Below are 18088 nucleotides of genomic sequence, written 5' to 3'. Positions count from 1 at the left end.
TCAGTCTAACAGAATATGTCATTTCAGAGATATGAGTCGCTGTTTGACAGTACATTCCATTAAAAAGAATGTGCATAAGTCTTACAGTATTGTCATTTTAAACACATATGCCTGAGCCCTCAGTGTGAAACACATATCACTCAGTTTATATCATAACAAACATATGTGCCTCAGTTTGCCAGTTACAAACACATAGGTTTCAATCTTAGAAAATGTGTCGTTTCAGAAATATGAGCGCTTCTGTTTGACAGTATATTCACTTAAAAACATATGTGCCTCAGTCTGACAGTATATGTCGTTAAAACGTGTGCATAAGTTTGACAGTATTTGTCATTTTAAACACAAATACCTCAGTGAGACAGTAAACGCCATTGAAATGTGCGCCCGGCTGGATATCTAATATCATTTCAAACACATGTGCGTCAATCTGACATTAACTCATATGTGCTTCAGTCAGACAGTATATGTCATTACAAACATATGTGGCAGTGGCGGAACTAGAAATTTTCACAAGTGGGAGCCCACTGACTGCCTAAGAGGGGGCCCGCTCCGGTCATGCTTCAGTGATTCCCTTTATAATCAACCAAATTTTCCCCACAAAGGGGGTGGGGCTCTAAATCCGCCTCTGTGTGCTTCAGTCTGACATCTTATAGCATTTCTAACACGAAACGTATTCCACAGTCTGACATTTTGTATTATTACAACACATATACACCAGGCTGACAGTATATGTCATAACAAACATGTGTGCTTCAGTCTGACTGAATGTCATGTCAGAGATATGAGCATAAGTTTGACAGTACATTCCATTAAAAACATGTGCCTCAGTCTGACAGTATATGTCGTTTATAGAATGTGCATAAGTCTGACAGCATTTGTCATTTTACACACATATGCATCAGTGTAACAGTAAATGTCATCAAAATATGTGCCTCCACCGGCAGCTAATATCATTACAAACATATATGCAATTCAGTCTGACTGTATATGTCATTACAAACATATGTACCTTAATCTGACATTATGTCATTACAAACATGTGCCGAAGTCTGACAATATGTGTTATTATAAACACATATGCTTCTATGACAGTATATGTTATTACACACATACATGCCTCAGTCTGACAACTAATATCACTACAAACACATATGTGCTTCAGTCAGACAGTATATATCATCACAAACACATGAGTGTCAGTCTGATATCTTATATCATTTCTTACACGTATTCCAGTCTGACAGTTTATATCATTACAATCACATATACACCAGGCTGACAGTATATGTCATAACAAACATATGTGCATCCTTCTGACAGTATATGTCATAACAAACATATGTGTCAAAGTCTGACTATATGTCATTACAAACATATGTGCTTCAGTCAGACAGTATGTCATTACAAACATATGAGCGTCAGTCTGACATCTTATATCATTTCTTACATGTGTTCCAGTCTGACAGTTAATATCATTACAAGCATGTGTACACGAGTCTGACAGTATTTGTCATAACAAACATATGTGCCTCAGTCTGACAATATGTCATTTCAGAAATATGTGCTTTGGTTTGACAGTATATTCTATTAAAGACATATGTGCCTTATTCTGATAAAATGTGTCATTACAAACATATGGTCCTGAGTATGAGTTTATTTCATTACAAACACATTTGTCTCAATCTGACATCATGTGTCATTACAAACATATGTGTCACAATCTGCCAGTATATGTCATTATAAACACATTTGTCTCAATCTGACATGTGTCTTTACAAACACATGTGTCACAGTCTGACATGATGTGTAATTACAAACACATGTGTCACAATCAGCAGTGTATGTCATTACAAACACATTTGGCTCAGTCTGACAGTATATGTCTACAGAAATATGAGCCTTGGTTTGAAAGTATATTCCATTACTATTGTATGTGCCTCATTCAGATAATATATGTCAATACAAACATATACTCCAGTGTCTGACAATAAATGTCATGACACACATGCACACCTTTAAAATATGTACAAACAGCCAGCAAAGTCAAAACTTCCTAGCATTCAAACTGTAGAAAAATTTTGTCGAAATGATATGCACCTCTTATGCAAGTATATACTCCAAAAATGACAAAGTTCAACTATCTCCAAAAAGAGCAAATATTAATAAACTTCAAAACCTCGACAACATGCACACCTTCAATATATGTTCAAACAGTTGCCATCTGCTGATGTGGTTCATGTTTCTCGTTTTTGTCAAGCCTTTGACTTTTGTCCAAAAAGCAAGACAGCAATCCTACATTCCGTCGTCAGCGTCCACAAATATTCACTCTGTGGTTAAAGTTTTTGAAATTTTAATAACTTTCTTAAACTATCCTGGATTTGTACCAAATTTGGACAAAAGCTTGTTTAGGATCATAAGATAGTATCAAGAAGTAAATTTTGTAAAAAAAATCCTGTTTTTCCGTATTTTACTTATAAATGGACTTAGTTTTTCTGCCAGGAAACATTACATTCGCTCTGTAGCTAAAGTTATTGAAATTTTAATAACTATCCTGGATTTGTACCACACTTGGACAGAAGCATGTTTATGATTAAAAACTAGTATCTAGAAACTCTGTTGTTTGGTTTCAGAGGATTGGTGATGGCAAGAACAGGACTGAGGGGTACAATGGATAGGTGCTACTCAAGTTAAATCATTTTAATGCTTTAAAAAGTTCTTAAGAGTATCAATCAAAGAGCTGAATAGCTCTGAGGGGAAAGACGGCCCTGGTTTCTATTTCATTTTTTTTTGGGGGGGGGGGGGACATCTTTTGATAGTCTTCATATAAAGAATGAAAAAAAGAACAGCTAGAACATGTAGAAAGTTTGACAATATTGAAATCAATGGTTGTTTAATGTAATTTCGTTTCTTTAGTTTAGGATTCAATTTAGACCAATGGAAGAGATCTGCATCTTCTAAATCTAAACATTCAATTAAAGTTGATAGTTAAGTATCTAAAATTCAACTAGTTGAATTCTGTCATTTAACAACAACTACAATATTTTTTGAAATCTTAATAGTGTACGACTGAACTGCAGGCTAGGGCCATTTTCCATTTTTTGTGACAGTACTCTTAAGATTTTTAATTTTTTCTTAAGAAAGTTAGGACTGAAAAATCTATTCAGTTTTAAATTTCCAATGATAAAGTTCCCAGTTACAACTTTCATCACTGGGATACAGGTACTAATAAAAAAACAATATGATTGATGTAAACTGTGTGAAGCTTGTTTCCAAATCCTACATTTTGAAATATTTGTAAAATTTCATGAATAAATAGGTTTAAACTACAAAATGCAACATTTGTAATTTAATTTTTTTTGTTACCATTACAATGATTATGCTGGTACACAAAATTTAGTTTTAATGGAAGACTACTTATCATATACTAAATGTCACATTTTAAGTGTTTATTTTAGTGGATAATTACTCATAAATTGAGGTGCTCCTGAATTGGAGGAAGATTCTCAAAACAGAGTTTTACAGAAAAAAATGAGAAAATCGTTTCTCTCCCCAATCTCATGTAGCTCTCGGACTTTGTTTACTTTGAAAGTTGTTGACCTACAAATTAAAGTATTGCATGTTGATGTTTGAATCATCTACAGCAAACATAATTATGTTTAAATTTAACAAATACTATTTTTTAATGAGTGCACAATCTTTGAGAATGATTTAAATAACCAGTGAAGGATATCCCTGCTTATGCGTAGTGTGGCATTCCAACAATGACGTCACTATAAAATATAATGTAGGTTGGATATATTTAGAATATCTCGTCATACTGATTTTTTCAGATTGTAAAAGAAACGTAAATAGTGTAAAGGAGAGCTCGATATACGATAATTTCAAGAGAAACAGAAGGGAAATGTGTAAAAAAGTGTTTAAAGTCAATTTATTCATTTGTGTCTCCCCATCTCATCATTCTCAGTAAGATTTGTTGGGGGTTTTCCACACTATAAAAACAAAATGAATGATGTGAGGGAATGTCACTCTGGTCAACCCCAAAGGGGATTGAAGGCTTGAAGCCGTCTTTCCCCAAAAACAAAAGAGGAATAATTCTTAGAATTTTTAATATTTATGTCAAATGATCAACATAAGTTCATATGTACCGATATATAAGATTAATAAAAAGTTTCTTCTCTACTTAGTAGATAAAATTAATCATTACAAACACATTTTGCATACAAGCATACTTGTAACAAAACAAACAATTATAAAATAAGAAAGCAAGACATCTTTTGTACCAGTTTGCAAAATTAATAATTAAAAAGAATGATTTTCTGTTTTTCATTTTTATTTTGGTGAATTTCCTTATTACATGTATATCATTATTAAAGCATGATGGGGTATAATAAGGAATGTCTTCCAACCAACCTATTTGTATACATTTATTTTTTGGAACAACCCTTAGTCTGGTTTTATATATTCAAAGATTATACGTTAACATACAGACCCATATGAATATGGTAATTACTAGTGATTTCAGTTAATAAAAGTAACAGAACACATACTGTTAAAACATTTATAGAAGCAGAATAAAGAAGTGGCATTTCACTAAAAGCAGTCAGTTTGGTACAATTTCATCAAAATAAGCTAAAAACCATCACTGGTGTATTATTGACTTGCAAGTCAATATTTCAACTCATTTAGATCTGTATTCATGCAACCATTAAATTTAGCAATGTGATTCATAAAGTATAACATGTACTGAATAGGAATGTTTCCATTATACACACCATCACCTTTATTTCAAAATACAATCATACAATACTAAGCTCACAACTTAGTCCTAAACTTTCAATACATTTTGGGGGCATAAATTGTCACCTTTATTAAAAATTTTAAATCTTAGCATTTTCTCTTCATCATAAAAGTTCACTACTGCACTCATCAAGTCTTAAAAGAACATGTATTATAAGAGAATAATAAAGCCAGAACCTGATTAATAAATAGTCTGAAGAAAACAACTAAGGATTATCACATATATGGCATGTACAGATAATTATGTGGATATAACTATTCTTGTATAAAATTATTGATCTAACAATTATACAAAACACTAAATCACTAATTCAAACAATGAAAAAACTTTTGGTTCTAAACGTCTACATACATGATGATTAACTATTGACTTATGAATTACTGTTTGCTATAGAAATATATTTCAATAAAACTTGGCACGTTAGACCTTACCAGACATACATTTTAACTTAGAAAGAAAGAGCAAAAAAGCATAATATTTAAGACACAATAGTCCAAAGGCTTTACAACTTGAAATTTAATAGTTCTAGAAAAATGTGAATGACCCTAACTTTATAAATTAGTGAAGTTTCCTTTAGATAAGCAGTAGTTTAGTGACACTTGGCACTATATATCTTTGTATATTTAATGGACAACCAGGAAATCAATAATAAATCTTATTACAACAAGGCATTTATCTGGATCACATCCAACCTAATTAAAGATCCTGTTTCCACTTTCCTTACAAGGATTAGATACTGCCCTGTTTTCTGTTTTTACCTTATGTTTCTCAAGATTCTCATGATGTATCATAATATAACACTCCCTCAAAAAATTGGAGGCAGTAATTTGATTTGTTCATGTAATAACTGTCAGAATACACCACTTCAAAAATTTGGCGGCTGTAATTTAATTGGATTTTGTAATAATTATTAGAACAGGAAGAATAATGGAGCGTTGTCAGATCCTTGTAAAGAAAGTATGGACGCAGGATCACATGTAACCAGCTGACAAATACTGTTAAAAATAAAATATAACACAAATGATATGTCACGCTTGTCACTTTGGTCACCAGAAAGTTTAACTGTCTCCAGTATTAACCATAGGAAGGAAAGTGTAGTAATTAATTTGATTGTCCCAATCGTTTCCTTTTCTTCTTCACTTCACAGCCATAATAGTATTGTCTAGAACCATCTCTAAAAACTGAAAAATAAACAAACATATCTCATGTTCAATTTTTTGAAGTGATTGAGTGATTTTTTTCTTATGCTTAATAAGGGTATAAATCTGAATTATCATTAGAGTCTTAGCCAACTAATGCTGACATCAGTGGCGAAACTGGGGGCCCGCTCCGGTCATGCTTCAGTGATTCCCTATATAATCAACTTTTTTTTTAATTGGCTTGTAATCAGATATCCCAGCATATATCTATACACAGTAAGTTAATGTATTACCTCTTCATAACCAATATTTATAACTCCTCTCTGTTGGGTGTCCTTCACTCGGAATTTATCTGTTAATGTCTTTAACATTACACAAGCTTGAATAAAATCGTCAAAATTAATGGTCCTCATTCCTCTTCTGTCAAACACTCGGATCACACTGTCACTGAATTGAGGTGACCTGAAAACAAAAGTTAAAATTTCTTGTTAACATCCTGACGTAAGTCGTAAACTTTTTACCTCCAATACTTGCTTAAAATCTCTAGAAGAAAAGAAACAATCAGGAGATATAAAGGGAACTACACAACAAATAAATAACATTTATCTTGCATAAATGTACTTTATTAAAATTAATGTATTCACACAAAATAAAGTTTTACTATTTCAATGACTAAAATATGCAGTATTTATAACAAAACAGTGTTTTGAGGGGTATTTTCATAATCTTGCACTCAAGACAATAGGAGAACTTGATGAGTTCTTGATTAATTTTGGTAAAATGGAAGAACAAGAAATGATCTCTTGTCATACCTTCCCCTTCTCTCTTCAATATGTTTATATTATTCATTTTTTTAATGAAAACTGAAACAAAGGATATGAGATTTATTTGTTCTTTATTTAAAATAGCTATTTTCAGTCATTCTTTGAAACTAAAAGCTAATACCACTGGTATTCCTGTCCTTGTAAATCTACTGTTTTGTTTTAAAACGATAGATCGCCAAATAAACACCAGATTAATACTTACAAATTATAACCAAATGTTCTGAATGCATTGCCTAGCTCCTGAGCATCAATGTTACCTGATCTGTCTGTATCAAATCTATAATGTAAAATAGATAAATATGATCAAATTATTTACTATTTTAACCCACATCTATCTACAATAGGTAATAACTTGTGTGAAATTTTTTCTTAGTTCCTCACTGTGCAAAATACCATATTTTAGCAGTTTATACTGTAGATTCAGAAATTATTGCGTGCATTTATTATTGCGATTTTGTCATTGTAGACTGAAATGCGATTTTAATTTTTACGATTTTGAGAAAAGTCCTGTTTAATTTTCATAAAATATTTCAAAATGCGAGTTTAAATTATTGCGTTCACAAGTTTCTCGCATTTTTCGCAATAATAAAAACCTAGCAATAATTTCTGAATTTACAGTAATGTAAGGAGTCAGCCAGGATAGGTCAATGTTTTGTAAGCTAGTTCTTTTAAATCACATTAGTAAACTGTCTAGGCTGTCATTAATGATTGTTTCCCTCCTTTCTCCTTTTGTATAGTCTTGTTCTTTAATTTTCAATAAGTTTTAGGTTTTTTTTATAGTATAATTTATATCCAAACTTTCAATTAGTCTTTTGTAAGAGTATTCTTGTATCTGGTGTTATATTCTTTATAAAGTCTTACCTTTCAAAACATCCTTTCCAATCTTGTACATATTTCCATAAAGCAGCAAATTCATGGATATCAATTGTACCATCTCTGAAATAAAAGGAACATAGATTAAATGTTAAAACAAGCAGAAAGACAAAACTATCATTTTGTTACAGTTTTTTCTTTCCTTAAGGGGATAGAAAACAAGTGTTCTCCATTGCAAATTCAAGGTCACTGAAGGGAAAATTAGGCTGAATGGAACACATTTAGGAAATTTTGAGTTATCTTCCTTTAATGAAAACTGTACTTGAACCTATTTGCAAAACTTGTGTATTTTTTTATATTATTAAACAGCTAATCTTGACAAGTACAGTTATGTAAATACATATAATTTTGTAAACTAATTGATAATTATTAATAAAATGGATTGCACCATGGTTTTTTTTTAACTCTGGCATTATATGTGTCTAAGTGTTTGTAAATAAAGTGATCTTATTATCCTCATTCACATATACAAATGAGATTTGGAAGAGAGACTTAAGGAAGGGGTTTGGCTCATAATCCTCAAAACTACAAATCGGATTTCATGGTAAATACTAGAAAGAACAAAACTCTTAACTTGAAAACCGAATAACTTACATAATTGAACAATATAAAACAATTCATATAAAGAGACCAACTACATGCAATCAGGCTAATGCAATGTTAATATTTCATCAACAACAAATATTTTGGCAAATATCATTTATTAAAGCTACTAAATCTACATCTATATCTTCAATAGAAGTGGGATCTTTAGGTACATTATAATGTCAGCACAATGATTATATATCAATGTAAAGAATATAAATGACACTTGTAAAATAGAAGTGAAATACTGACGGATCTGAAAATTTTAAAATTGCATAGCTCATCAATCAAGGGGGTAATATCCAAAAAAATAAGAAGCTCTTACTTGCAGTTGCTGAAAAATTGAAACAAAAAATTCTTATATTCTGACATGTGACTCATTGTAAAGAACATAAAATGAGAATCGAAATGGGGAATGTGTCAAAGAGACACAACACGACTAGAGTTCTCCTACACAGTGAGAACATCTGGCACCTAGAAATGGCTTTCAGCTGCCATATATTTGGTAATTGCCAGATCTAAATGAATGAATATTGAAAAAGATTGCATGAAGATGCAGTTTTTTTATTTTGAGACTTTTCATAAACTATGCAAAAAATTCAATATGTAAAAAGCAAGCAATATATAGGTTTAGTGTATCAAATAAAGCCTGGTACGATAGATGTCAACTCTGAAAATACTGATGGGATCTTAAACAAATGTTTCTTCCCCTTCTTTTGCATCATTAATTGTTGTTTTGAAAAGTGAAATTGCACAAGTTATTGTCAAAAAAAATTTCTTGTTAAAGATACAGAACCAAAACCCCTTGACATGTTTTAGTGAATCTATTTATTTATGATCGCCTTTCTTTGAATGTTTTGAACTTTTTGTTCAATTATTCAAACATATTAATTGCAAAAGTCTGATAAATTGTCTTAAAAAATTAGTTGTAAATCACTTTTCCTCTAGATATTTCCCAAGATTAAGAATTTCCCACCTTGGAGACTTTTGTTTTGACACTAATGTTATGCTTATTTGTGTTTTGTGTATAAAACTAATTAGTAAATACAGCCTAAAGTGTGAGCACACTGTAGCACTGTATATTCTGGTTAAAGATTAGTGTGCTATGAATGTTGGATGAGATCAGATGTATATATGAAACTTAAGTAGCTTTATTGTATGCTTATAATGGGAATGTGTTATCAATAATTGAGTAAGAGTTTCCATCAAATTCACCTCTACTACATTTGTAAATAAGACCCAGTAAAAAATTTGATTTCCATACCAAATGTAACTGGATGAATGAATGAAACAAATTCAAACATTTTTGTGGGGGGGACTTTAAAATTTGTGTCCTCAAATATAATACTTTCAGTAATTGTAATTGTGCTCAAAAGGGAAGGATGTATCCTTATACTTATTTCTTAGGTATTTTCTTTCCAAAAATGAAAAGTAAAATGATAATACATAAGCTTTAATGTGATTTAGTTTCCTTCCACCCTTAATTAGACTACGTTTATATATTTACATATTAAAGCATAAACTCAATTTACAAAACTTTGAACAACTATTGATATTTTACAATCTAGGGGCCAACAATACAAACAACTACAGCATGCTAGAACATATTACAATGTACAACAAGAATGGTGTCTCTTACTTGCTCTTATCAAACATCCCAACCATTAGACGGCAAGTTTCTTCATTAAAAGGTGTACTATTCCCGTTCATTAAGGCTTGCCGTAGTTCAATGGCCGTAATTTTACCCGAACGATCTTGATCAACTGCCTGAAATAAGAATAGCTTACTTGTTAGTGTCAAACATCCCAATCATTAGACGACAAGTTTCTGGATTAAATGGTGAAAAATTGCCATTTAGTAATGCAAGTTGTAACTCGTTGGCAGAAATCTTACCAGAGTGATCCTGGTCAACAGCCTGAAAAATATGGCAAACAATATCTATATACATGTAAAGACAGCTTGAAGCTTTCGTAATCCATTAATTGTTTTGCGATTAGAATATTGATCTTTATTTGAAGATTAATGAAAAGACAATCAATTGATATATAACAGAACATTTTTAATGCTTGTTTGTACAACATGTATTTCTTAATTGTAATGCTAAGATGCATATTATTTTGTCAAATTCATTTTATTCAAAATCTGTATTTATTGTCAAGATAAGTAATTTTCTAGGACAACTTTTATTAATTAAAAAAAACACTTTGTTCACAGGATGATCTTAGATAATTTAAATTTCTATGATTCTTCATGCAGGTTCTTAATTGGTTTGCAACATCATAATTTACCCGTTGTGTGCGATAATGTGTATTAAAGTACCTGTCATGGTAATAGTATCAACAAAGTACACACTATTATGTGTAATGTGTAAAGTACTTGTTTCATACTATTCATAATGTTTTATACCTGAAACCAATTCCATAACTCTTGACTAACACCTGGTGGTGGAGCCGGTGCTCCGTATCCCCCTGGAGGTCCATATCCTCCTCCTTGTGGTGGTGCTCCTCCACCATAGGCACCCTGCTGGTAGCCACCTGGCTGACCATAGGATGCAGGTGGTTGTTGGTAACCTTGTGGCTGGTAGCCCTGGGGTGGGGGTTGTCCATACTGTTGTTGAGGTGGTGGTTGTCCATACTGCTGTTGAGGTGGTGGTTGACCATATATTTGTCCTCTGTTAGGTGGTGGGGCCTGTGAGTAAGATGGAGGAGAACCTGGTCCTTGTTGAGGTGGAGGTGCACCATATCCTCCCTGAAATAAGTATGACAACTGTCTTCATATTTAATTTAACTTTTGTATGTCCTTATTACATTTCTATATATTATGCTTATATTGTGATATTTGACAGTGTTGAAAATTTTTACTGGTGATTAATGGAGTCATTAATATTCATCATGTTCAATGTGACAAATATTTTGTGAATTTCTTTGGTATACATGTACATGAACATAAAAAATGAATTAATTATTCATTGAAGTAAATAAATCTCAATGTACGTTAACTTTGACAAAACCATGAAATTAAGTGTCAATGAAAATATAATTTGTCACTTGACAAGAATTTGTAACCATAAAATAAATGAATCCCCATTACCAATAAATGAGTGATCCTGAAAAACAAAGTATTTGAAATCTACAGCTAATTTCACCGATTTTTTTATCATGAATTTAATAATAAGCTATAATTGGTATTGACCAATTACACTGGATATCATGATGACCAGTTACTATCAGAAATACACATTTTTTTTCAATAATTATTAACAGGACTTTTTTGGGAAAATATTCTTTAAACATAAGGTTTCTTCCAAAAGTTAGGTTTATCACCATAGACTCTGACTTTATGCAATATCTCTTTATTGAATATATTGGCAGATGATTGTAATAGATCTATGATCTTTTGATTTCAATTTAAACTCCAGGTCCCTTAAGGTGTCACTGATGTACCTTATCACTTTTTGTCAGCTGTTACTGGACATCACAAACGAAAAAAGTGATTGTTGTAAAACATCAAAAGTTGAAGTGTTGCAAATTCTTCGACTTAGGTCAAATGTTGCAGATTCCCAAATAAGGATTAGGTCTCTTTGTACACCTGATCAAATTTACGCTTGACCCAAGAATCTGTGCCGGTTGAACTTTTAAAGTAATACAACAATCACTTCTCCATTATTGTGTCAGATATTTATTATCTTAACTTCAAAATTTTGCAGGGAGCCTTAGTGATGTTCATTAATGGCAAACAAATAGTGATAAGGTGAAAATCTGCACTGGTTGTGACTGGGACCATTATACTAACGGGACTGGAAACCGTTACACCAATCAGTGTAATAACATCTACATCACGGCCGTTAGAACGAGACTTTACCTGCTTTTTAATCGATATGCCATATTGTTTTTACAGTGACATCGTGCCTTATAATTTCGGTAATTTGTTTTTTTTATTTTATAGTTATTAGAAATGATAATCCTTAAGATAAACATGATTACTTTTAATGATAAAAGATATCCCAATCTTTGACAATTGTTATTTATCACCAAATCCCGCCTTAAGTGTAAAAAATAACATATAAACATTGAAATTTTCAGGATGAAAATAGGGTGGGGATGACGTGGAAAAAAGTATATGATTCGTGAAATGTCTTATAACTTTTGATTGACAAGTTTGGTTTGTTGTAAAATCCTATTTAAAGGTGATAGTTTACATTTGCCTATTTTTATATTCACTTTTTTAAGTGAAAAGTGGGGGGAAAATCACTTTTTTATTACAACCGGAACCCACATGCTCGGCTCAAATAAATTTTACTGTTCCTATAGAATTGCCTACTCCTTTTTATGTGTGCAATATTTTATTGTAATCAGGGTTGATTTTGCTTAGTAATGGTCTTCAGGTGGCATTAGCATATGACTTTATGAAAATATATACACTGGGTTCCACATATTAGAACTACAAAAGAAGGCACAACCGTGCACCGTCATTTTGAAATTTTGGTGTAAACACGAAGTTCAAAACAATGTGGCTATGTTTTCATGAGACCCGGATAGCTTTTGTTACATGAATTAATTAGGAACTTAAATTGTCAACATTGTTTTTATTGCATACTAATTGTTTTTATCAGGATTATATATGATCTGTTAACCTTTGACACATTGTTTTCTTAGCGGTCAAGTAAATTGTCTGCCACTTTAATTTTCGACTATTTCTGGTTTATTTTCAACACTTATATATTGACAATTTATTAATATTTTTTCGTAATCAATATCGATTTTTTTGCATATAAACTAATTAATTTAATAATTATTCTTTATTTCAAATCCCCCAATTTTAACAGTTTTCTATCGGCTGTTTTGTTTACATGTACCAAATGCTAATTTACTACACCGTAACACGACATGATAAGCTGTCAATCAAAACAAATAATCAATAATCCCGCTATCAGGGCATTGAAATCTTAATAGATCGATCAGTTTCCAGTCCCATTAGTAGTATTAGTATAATAGTCCTAGGTTGTGACCAGAATCTGTGCCAATATTAACTATTGACATAATACAACAATCAGTTCTCTAAACTATTTTGTGTCATCAGATTTTTTGTACAATCAATGACGTCAAAATTTTACAGGAACCTTTGTGATGTCAAGTTTTGACAGACAAATAGTGATAAGTCCTACCAAGGATTTGTATAGTATACAAATCCTTGGTCCTACCATCTCAAAAATCCTGATCTTAATTTACAGACTACAATACACCTTATCGCTATTTGTCCGCCATTACTGGATATCACACAGGTTCCCGTAAAATTTTGACGTCACAAAACAAAATATCTGACGCCACAATGGGAAAGTGATTGTTGTTTACGTCAAAAGTTAAAGCGGCCGGGTCAGCCGGGATTAGCGATAAGGTGTATTTAAAAAACCAGAAAATTTACAATTTCAGTCTGAAATTGTTTCAAAACTTTTTGAATTAAAGGTATTGCGAAAGAGAAAACCCTACTTTACAGTACGTTTTTATACTTTTATACTAGGAAAATAATGCCAAATACTTTGTTTCCAGCTTCTACAAAAATGACAGTGATCGTGAACATCGGTTAGGGAATTTATAAGTATCTTACGTATTGTTGTTGGGGTGGACCACCCCAAGACATTTTCATATAATGTTATAACAAAATGAAGAAATTATTTTGACTAATAATCACAACTAATACACAGGACAGTGCTGACATCTATTTACACAAAGGTAGATAACTTTTATCCTCGAAGATAAATTATGTCTTTCAAATCTGGGTCCATCATCAATTCGCCGTTTCTCTGTAAGAAATGCGGTACTTATATTAGTGAATATATTGGGGATTCTCCTAATTAATGTTTTTATAAAAATCCACTTGTGTTTATTTGTTGAAAAAAAGCAGGTGTGCCTATCCAAAGGATAGAAATGTATTTTTTTTTGGAGTAAATGTACAAAATTTTGACTTCTCGGTTTATCTCTTTTAACCCTCTTAATGCCAAAGCGACACATATGTCGTTCTAGTGTTGATGCCAAAGCGACATATAAGTCGTTTGGGGGTTTGATGCCAAGGCGACATATATGTCGTTTCAACAATAGTATATACTATAAATCAAAATTTTGCAATCTTCACTTCAGCAAATAATTAAACCTTTATAACATTGTTGACCATCGGTCATCTTAGTGTATTTTGAAGCAATGACGTCATATCCATGACGTCATTATGACGTTATAATTATGGCAAAAGTCAATTGAATTTTCTTTCTCAGAAAAAAAAAACACGTTAACCAGCGGCAAACGGCAACGTTAGTTTTTATATTTTCAGATCTTTGCAAGCACATGACACTGGTGCTGAAATTTAGTGATTGCATAAGAGCTGGAAACACAAGATAATTGAATAAAACCGGGTCACCCTTTTTTTTTGCATCGTTACTTATTAGACTTACATAATTAAAAACACTTTATTGACGCATTTCCGACATATTCGATAAACGGTGTGTTGAAAAATGACCTATAAAGTTTCGCACATTACGTATGTTCGAATATTAATGTTTATGTCTTTATCCTCAAATAGGAAATCGGCCCGTCCACTCATGACAGAATAATGGCACAAGAAAACTCGATTATTAACACTGAAAAGAATGTTAAGATTTGGAGTTATGAAAATTTAGAAAAACACTAATTTTCAGCATGGAACTAAACAAAAGTCACCTTAAATGATCGATAAAACACACACTGTCAATGTTCACATTTTCCTATCTAAATTGAGTTCCTTTTATCCAAATGGTGTTTGATTGATAAGCGACAAATACTTGCAAGTTGACTTTAATTTGGTAAACTAAATTTCATATTTATTAGTTTTCGCCCATTGGAATTACTCCTTTTGATGTTTAAAGTGTTCTTTATTATTGCTAGCTTAGTTCCTGCTATGAAGGCGGAAAGGGTTTATTCATTTTTTTACAAACATACGTTTCGTAAACTTAAGACTTTTATTTGTCTGAATCCCGTAGGAGAAATATTTATAAACATTTATTTTAGGACTGAAATCGTGTCACTATTAAACATTATATATATATGGTGCATTATTGACGGACACTTTCAGTCGGCTTCACATAATTGATAGACGAAATATTTAATTTTAAATTTTAACTAAAGCTATTTGAAAACTGAATTTACGATTAATTAATTGCGTGTCATTTAGTTCAGCGACAAATATTTCATACTTATAATTATAATATAAAAATAAGGGGATTTGGTTTAACTGCCAATGAACATGATGAGACAACAATCAAAGAACGTTTAAATGAAGTGGATGTTAGCAATTTTGCAGGCAACCGTACGGCCTTCAACAATGAGAAAAAAACAGTACAACTAATCGCCTACAGAAGGCCCTGAAATGTAAATAGGAAAACAATTTAATCGAGAAAATGAATGGCCTAATTCATAATACTATATTTGGCTTATTCATACTCGTGTATAACAAATAAGTATTAATCATTTAAATGAAAATTAACGAATTTTAACCTTTAAATATTTGTAACGGGTTCTGTATTTCTATATCTAATATGATTTCTAGGAGACTGTATTGCTCACTCAGGGACTATTCATCTATATTAGCATCAGCTTAATTGAATTCCATATAGACCCTTTACAGATCCGTATTTAAACATACAGGTTCATGACATATTTTTTAGCCATGCATGCACCATCTGTAACTAGCTTGAAATTTTAAAGGCACCAGTCTTTTTTATTTGAAGTAGGACTTTTCCGGATTTAAAAGAAGCTAGGGATTTGAATTTCACTAAACGGGAAACCAAAGACCTGGTCATGAAATATTCCTAACCAAATTATAGAGAATAAAATGATGGAACAATATGTTCTCCGAATGTTTGGCATTCATTTTTGTAATTTAACTTAAAAGGATCTTGTCGATAAAATAATTCTCTATTTATCTGTGCGATGATTCACACTAAAAAATCCAAAATGAACACCCATTTTTTTGAGGAGACACCCTCTAATGGCACAATTTTGTTACACAAAACCAGCAGCGGTTTTTAGGCCTTTAAAATCTGGACCTATTTTTTCTTTAGATTCGGATAATGATGTAACATATACAATTAAGAAATAATATAAGTTGTTTTGCACGTGAGGAGTACAAGGAGTATGAATACTAAAATTATTTTAGATAATAGTTTATACGGGCAATACTTCCTTTTATACTGTTTTGTATTTGCTAGGTTTTTGAAATGTATGTGGTTCTTCAGAAATTTACACAAAAGGAATTTCGTGACCTTCATGTTATTTTTTTTATATAGGCCAACATCAAAAGACACAATAAATTAAAACAAACATTCAATACGTAATCACATCTACAAAATGTATAAAACTTCATAAAGTAAATAGTCTACAAAATGTATAAAACTTCATAAAGTAAATAGTCTACAAAATGTATAAAACTTCATAAAGTAAATAGTCCCGTGTCGAGACGGGGATAAATTCAAGCCAGTCTTCTGAATTTATCCCTACACATTATATGCAAGAAAAAAATGTGAGATATAAAAAAGAAAAGGCTTCTGCTCGCATGGTTCATGTATTCAGACAGCACAGGACAATGATATGAGGCTAAAATATCCCGACATTATTCGCCTCCTTTTGTATCGGTAATTGTTATATCAAAATGTTACTTTTGGAAAAATAAAAGTTCTTGGACATGGATAAAAAAAAACGATTATAACTGACGATTTATTACCCTTTAAGAAGAAATGATGTACGAACCCCTTTCATGCAGTGGCGTGAAGAATATTGTCACGAACAACTTTGTGCTAAATATTGCATTTTTTTAATAAATTTTATAAAGTTATTTCTTATGGGATGTCAATCAACCAAAAGATTTATAACAATCTATTTGTTTATCAGGTTATGTTTATCATTGAACAACTATCTTTTACTGGAGATATGAACACTATTTTTTTATCCTGAAATTTGCCATATATTTTACCAAAATTGGTTTGAAAAATATTATAATAGATGTCCACATCAGTAGAAAATAAAAATTTACTTATACATCTTTTTCATAATTACGGCTACATTGACGCGGGAAAAATTATGGACGGCGGGAAAGCGCAGTTCTACAGCTGATAGGCACAAGTTTTGCAACGTCACAGATAAGAAACGTCAAGATGCTTTTGGCGCGACAAAGCAAGAATAAAACTCGGCAGCAAGAGGGTTAAAAGAAGCCAACATGACGTATATTTTTTAAAACACATCTGAATTCCTTAGATAATAGCTTGTATGCAAATTTTCGTAAAAACTTATAATATTATGGGATCGAAAATGTATCATATGCCCGGCTTACAAATGGGCATGACTATTAGCTGCGAGATATGAAAAAAAAGAATATGATTGTGTTTGTTTCAATCATTATAAGTTAAGTGAAATACTGAAATAAAAATTGAAACAATTTTGTCAAAAAAAGCAAAAAAAAAAACCCTCATAATGAATTATTCACTTGGAAAAGAAGGAGAAGCTTATATAACTTAGGAGGCGATAGTCAGGGTTATAAGGAAGATTTATTTTAAAAGTTGTTAAACCAAATGGAGTACTATACATTGGAAATTCATCATATGTATAATCCATGTATTTGACTTGCAAGTAATAATTCAACTTCATTGAAACCGTATCATGACCATTTGTATTTTTTTTTAAATGCGAAGATGCAGTTATGCTTGTTATTTTTATAATACAGTTCCAGGATATAGATATATGAAGACTGTATCTTGACCTATAATGGTTTACTTTTATAAATTGTGACATAGATGGAGAGTTTTTTCATTGGCATTCATACCACATCTTCCTATATGGTGATACATGGCT

General features: G+C 31.6%; 1 protein-coding gene across 2 annotated transcripts; it reads right to left on the bottom strand.

Annotated features, from left to right (window-relative positions):
• Positions 1-4089: 4089 nt before the first annotated feature.
• On the bottom strand, positions 4090-13974 carry LOC139487540 (programmed cell death protein 6-like). Of its 2 annotated transcripts, none has more exons than XM_071272413.1 (7): positions 13824-13974; positions 10626-10967; positions 10007-10134; positions 7623-7697; positions 6964-7038; positions 6231-6399; positions 4090-5979 (listed from the first exon to the last, which is right to left on the bottom strand). In XM_071272413.1, the coding sequence occupies exons 1-7, from the start codon at positions 13860-13862 to the stop codon at positions 5935-5937; spliced, it is 873 nt and encodes a 290-aa protein (XP_071128514.1). In that variant the 5' UTR covers positions 13863-13974; the 3' UTR covers positions 4090-5934. The 2 variants fall into 2 exon arrangements, with proteins under 2 accessions (XP_071128514.1, XP_071128513.1); XM_071272412.1 differs by lacking the exon at positions 10007-10134 and adding an exon at positions 9859-9986.
• Positions 13975-18088: the final 4114 nt, after the last annotated feature.

Source organism: Mytilus edulis, chromosome 9 (genome assembly GCF_963676685.1).
Source record: "Mytilus edulis chromosome 9, xbMytEdul2.2, whole genome shotgun sequence".
NCBI lineage: Eukaryota > Metazoa > Mollusca > Bivalvia > Mytilida > Mytilidae > Mytilus > Mytilus edulis.
Note: the sequence above shows the minus strand (reverse complement) of the source record. Positions and strands in the feature narration are given on the sequence as shown.

Coding starts and splice junctions, on each gene's coding strand:
- LOC139487540 (XM_071272413.1), bottom strand. CDS start 13,862: ATGAAAATGTCTTGGGGTGGTCCACCCCAACAACAATAC. Junction 10,968..13,823: donor GTCCACCCCAACAACAATAC/GTAAGATACTTA, acceptor TACTTATTTCAG/GGAGGATATGGTGCACCTCC. Junction 5,980..6,230: donor TAAATATTGGTTATGAAGAG/GTAATACATTAA, acceptor TTTATTTTTCAG/TTTTTAGAGATGGTTCTAGA.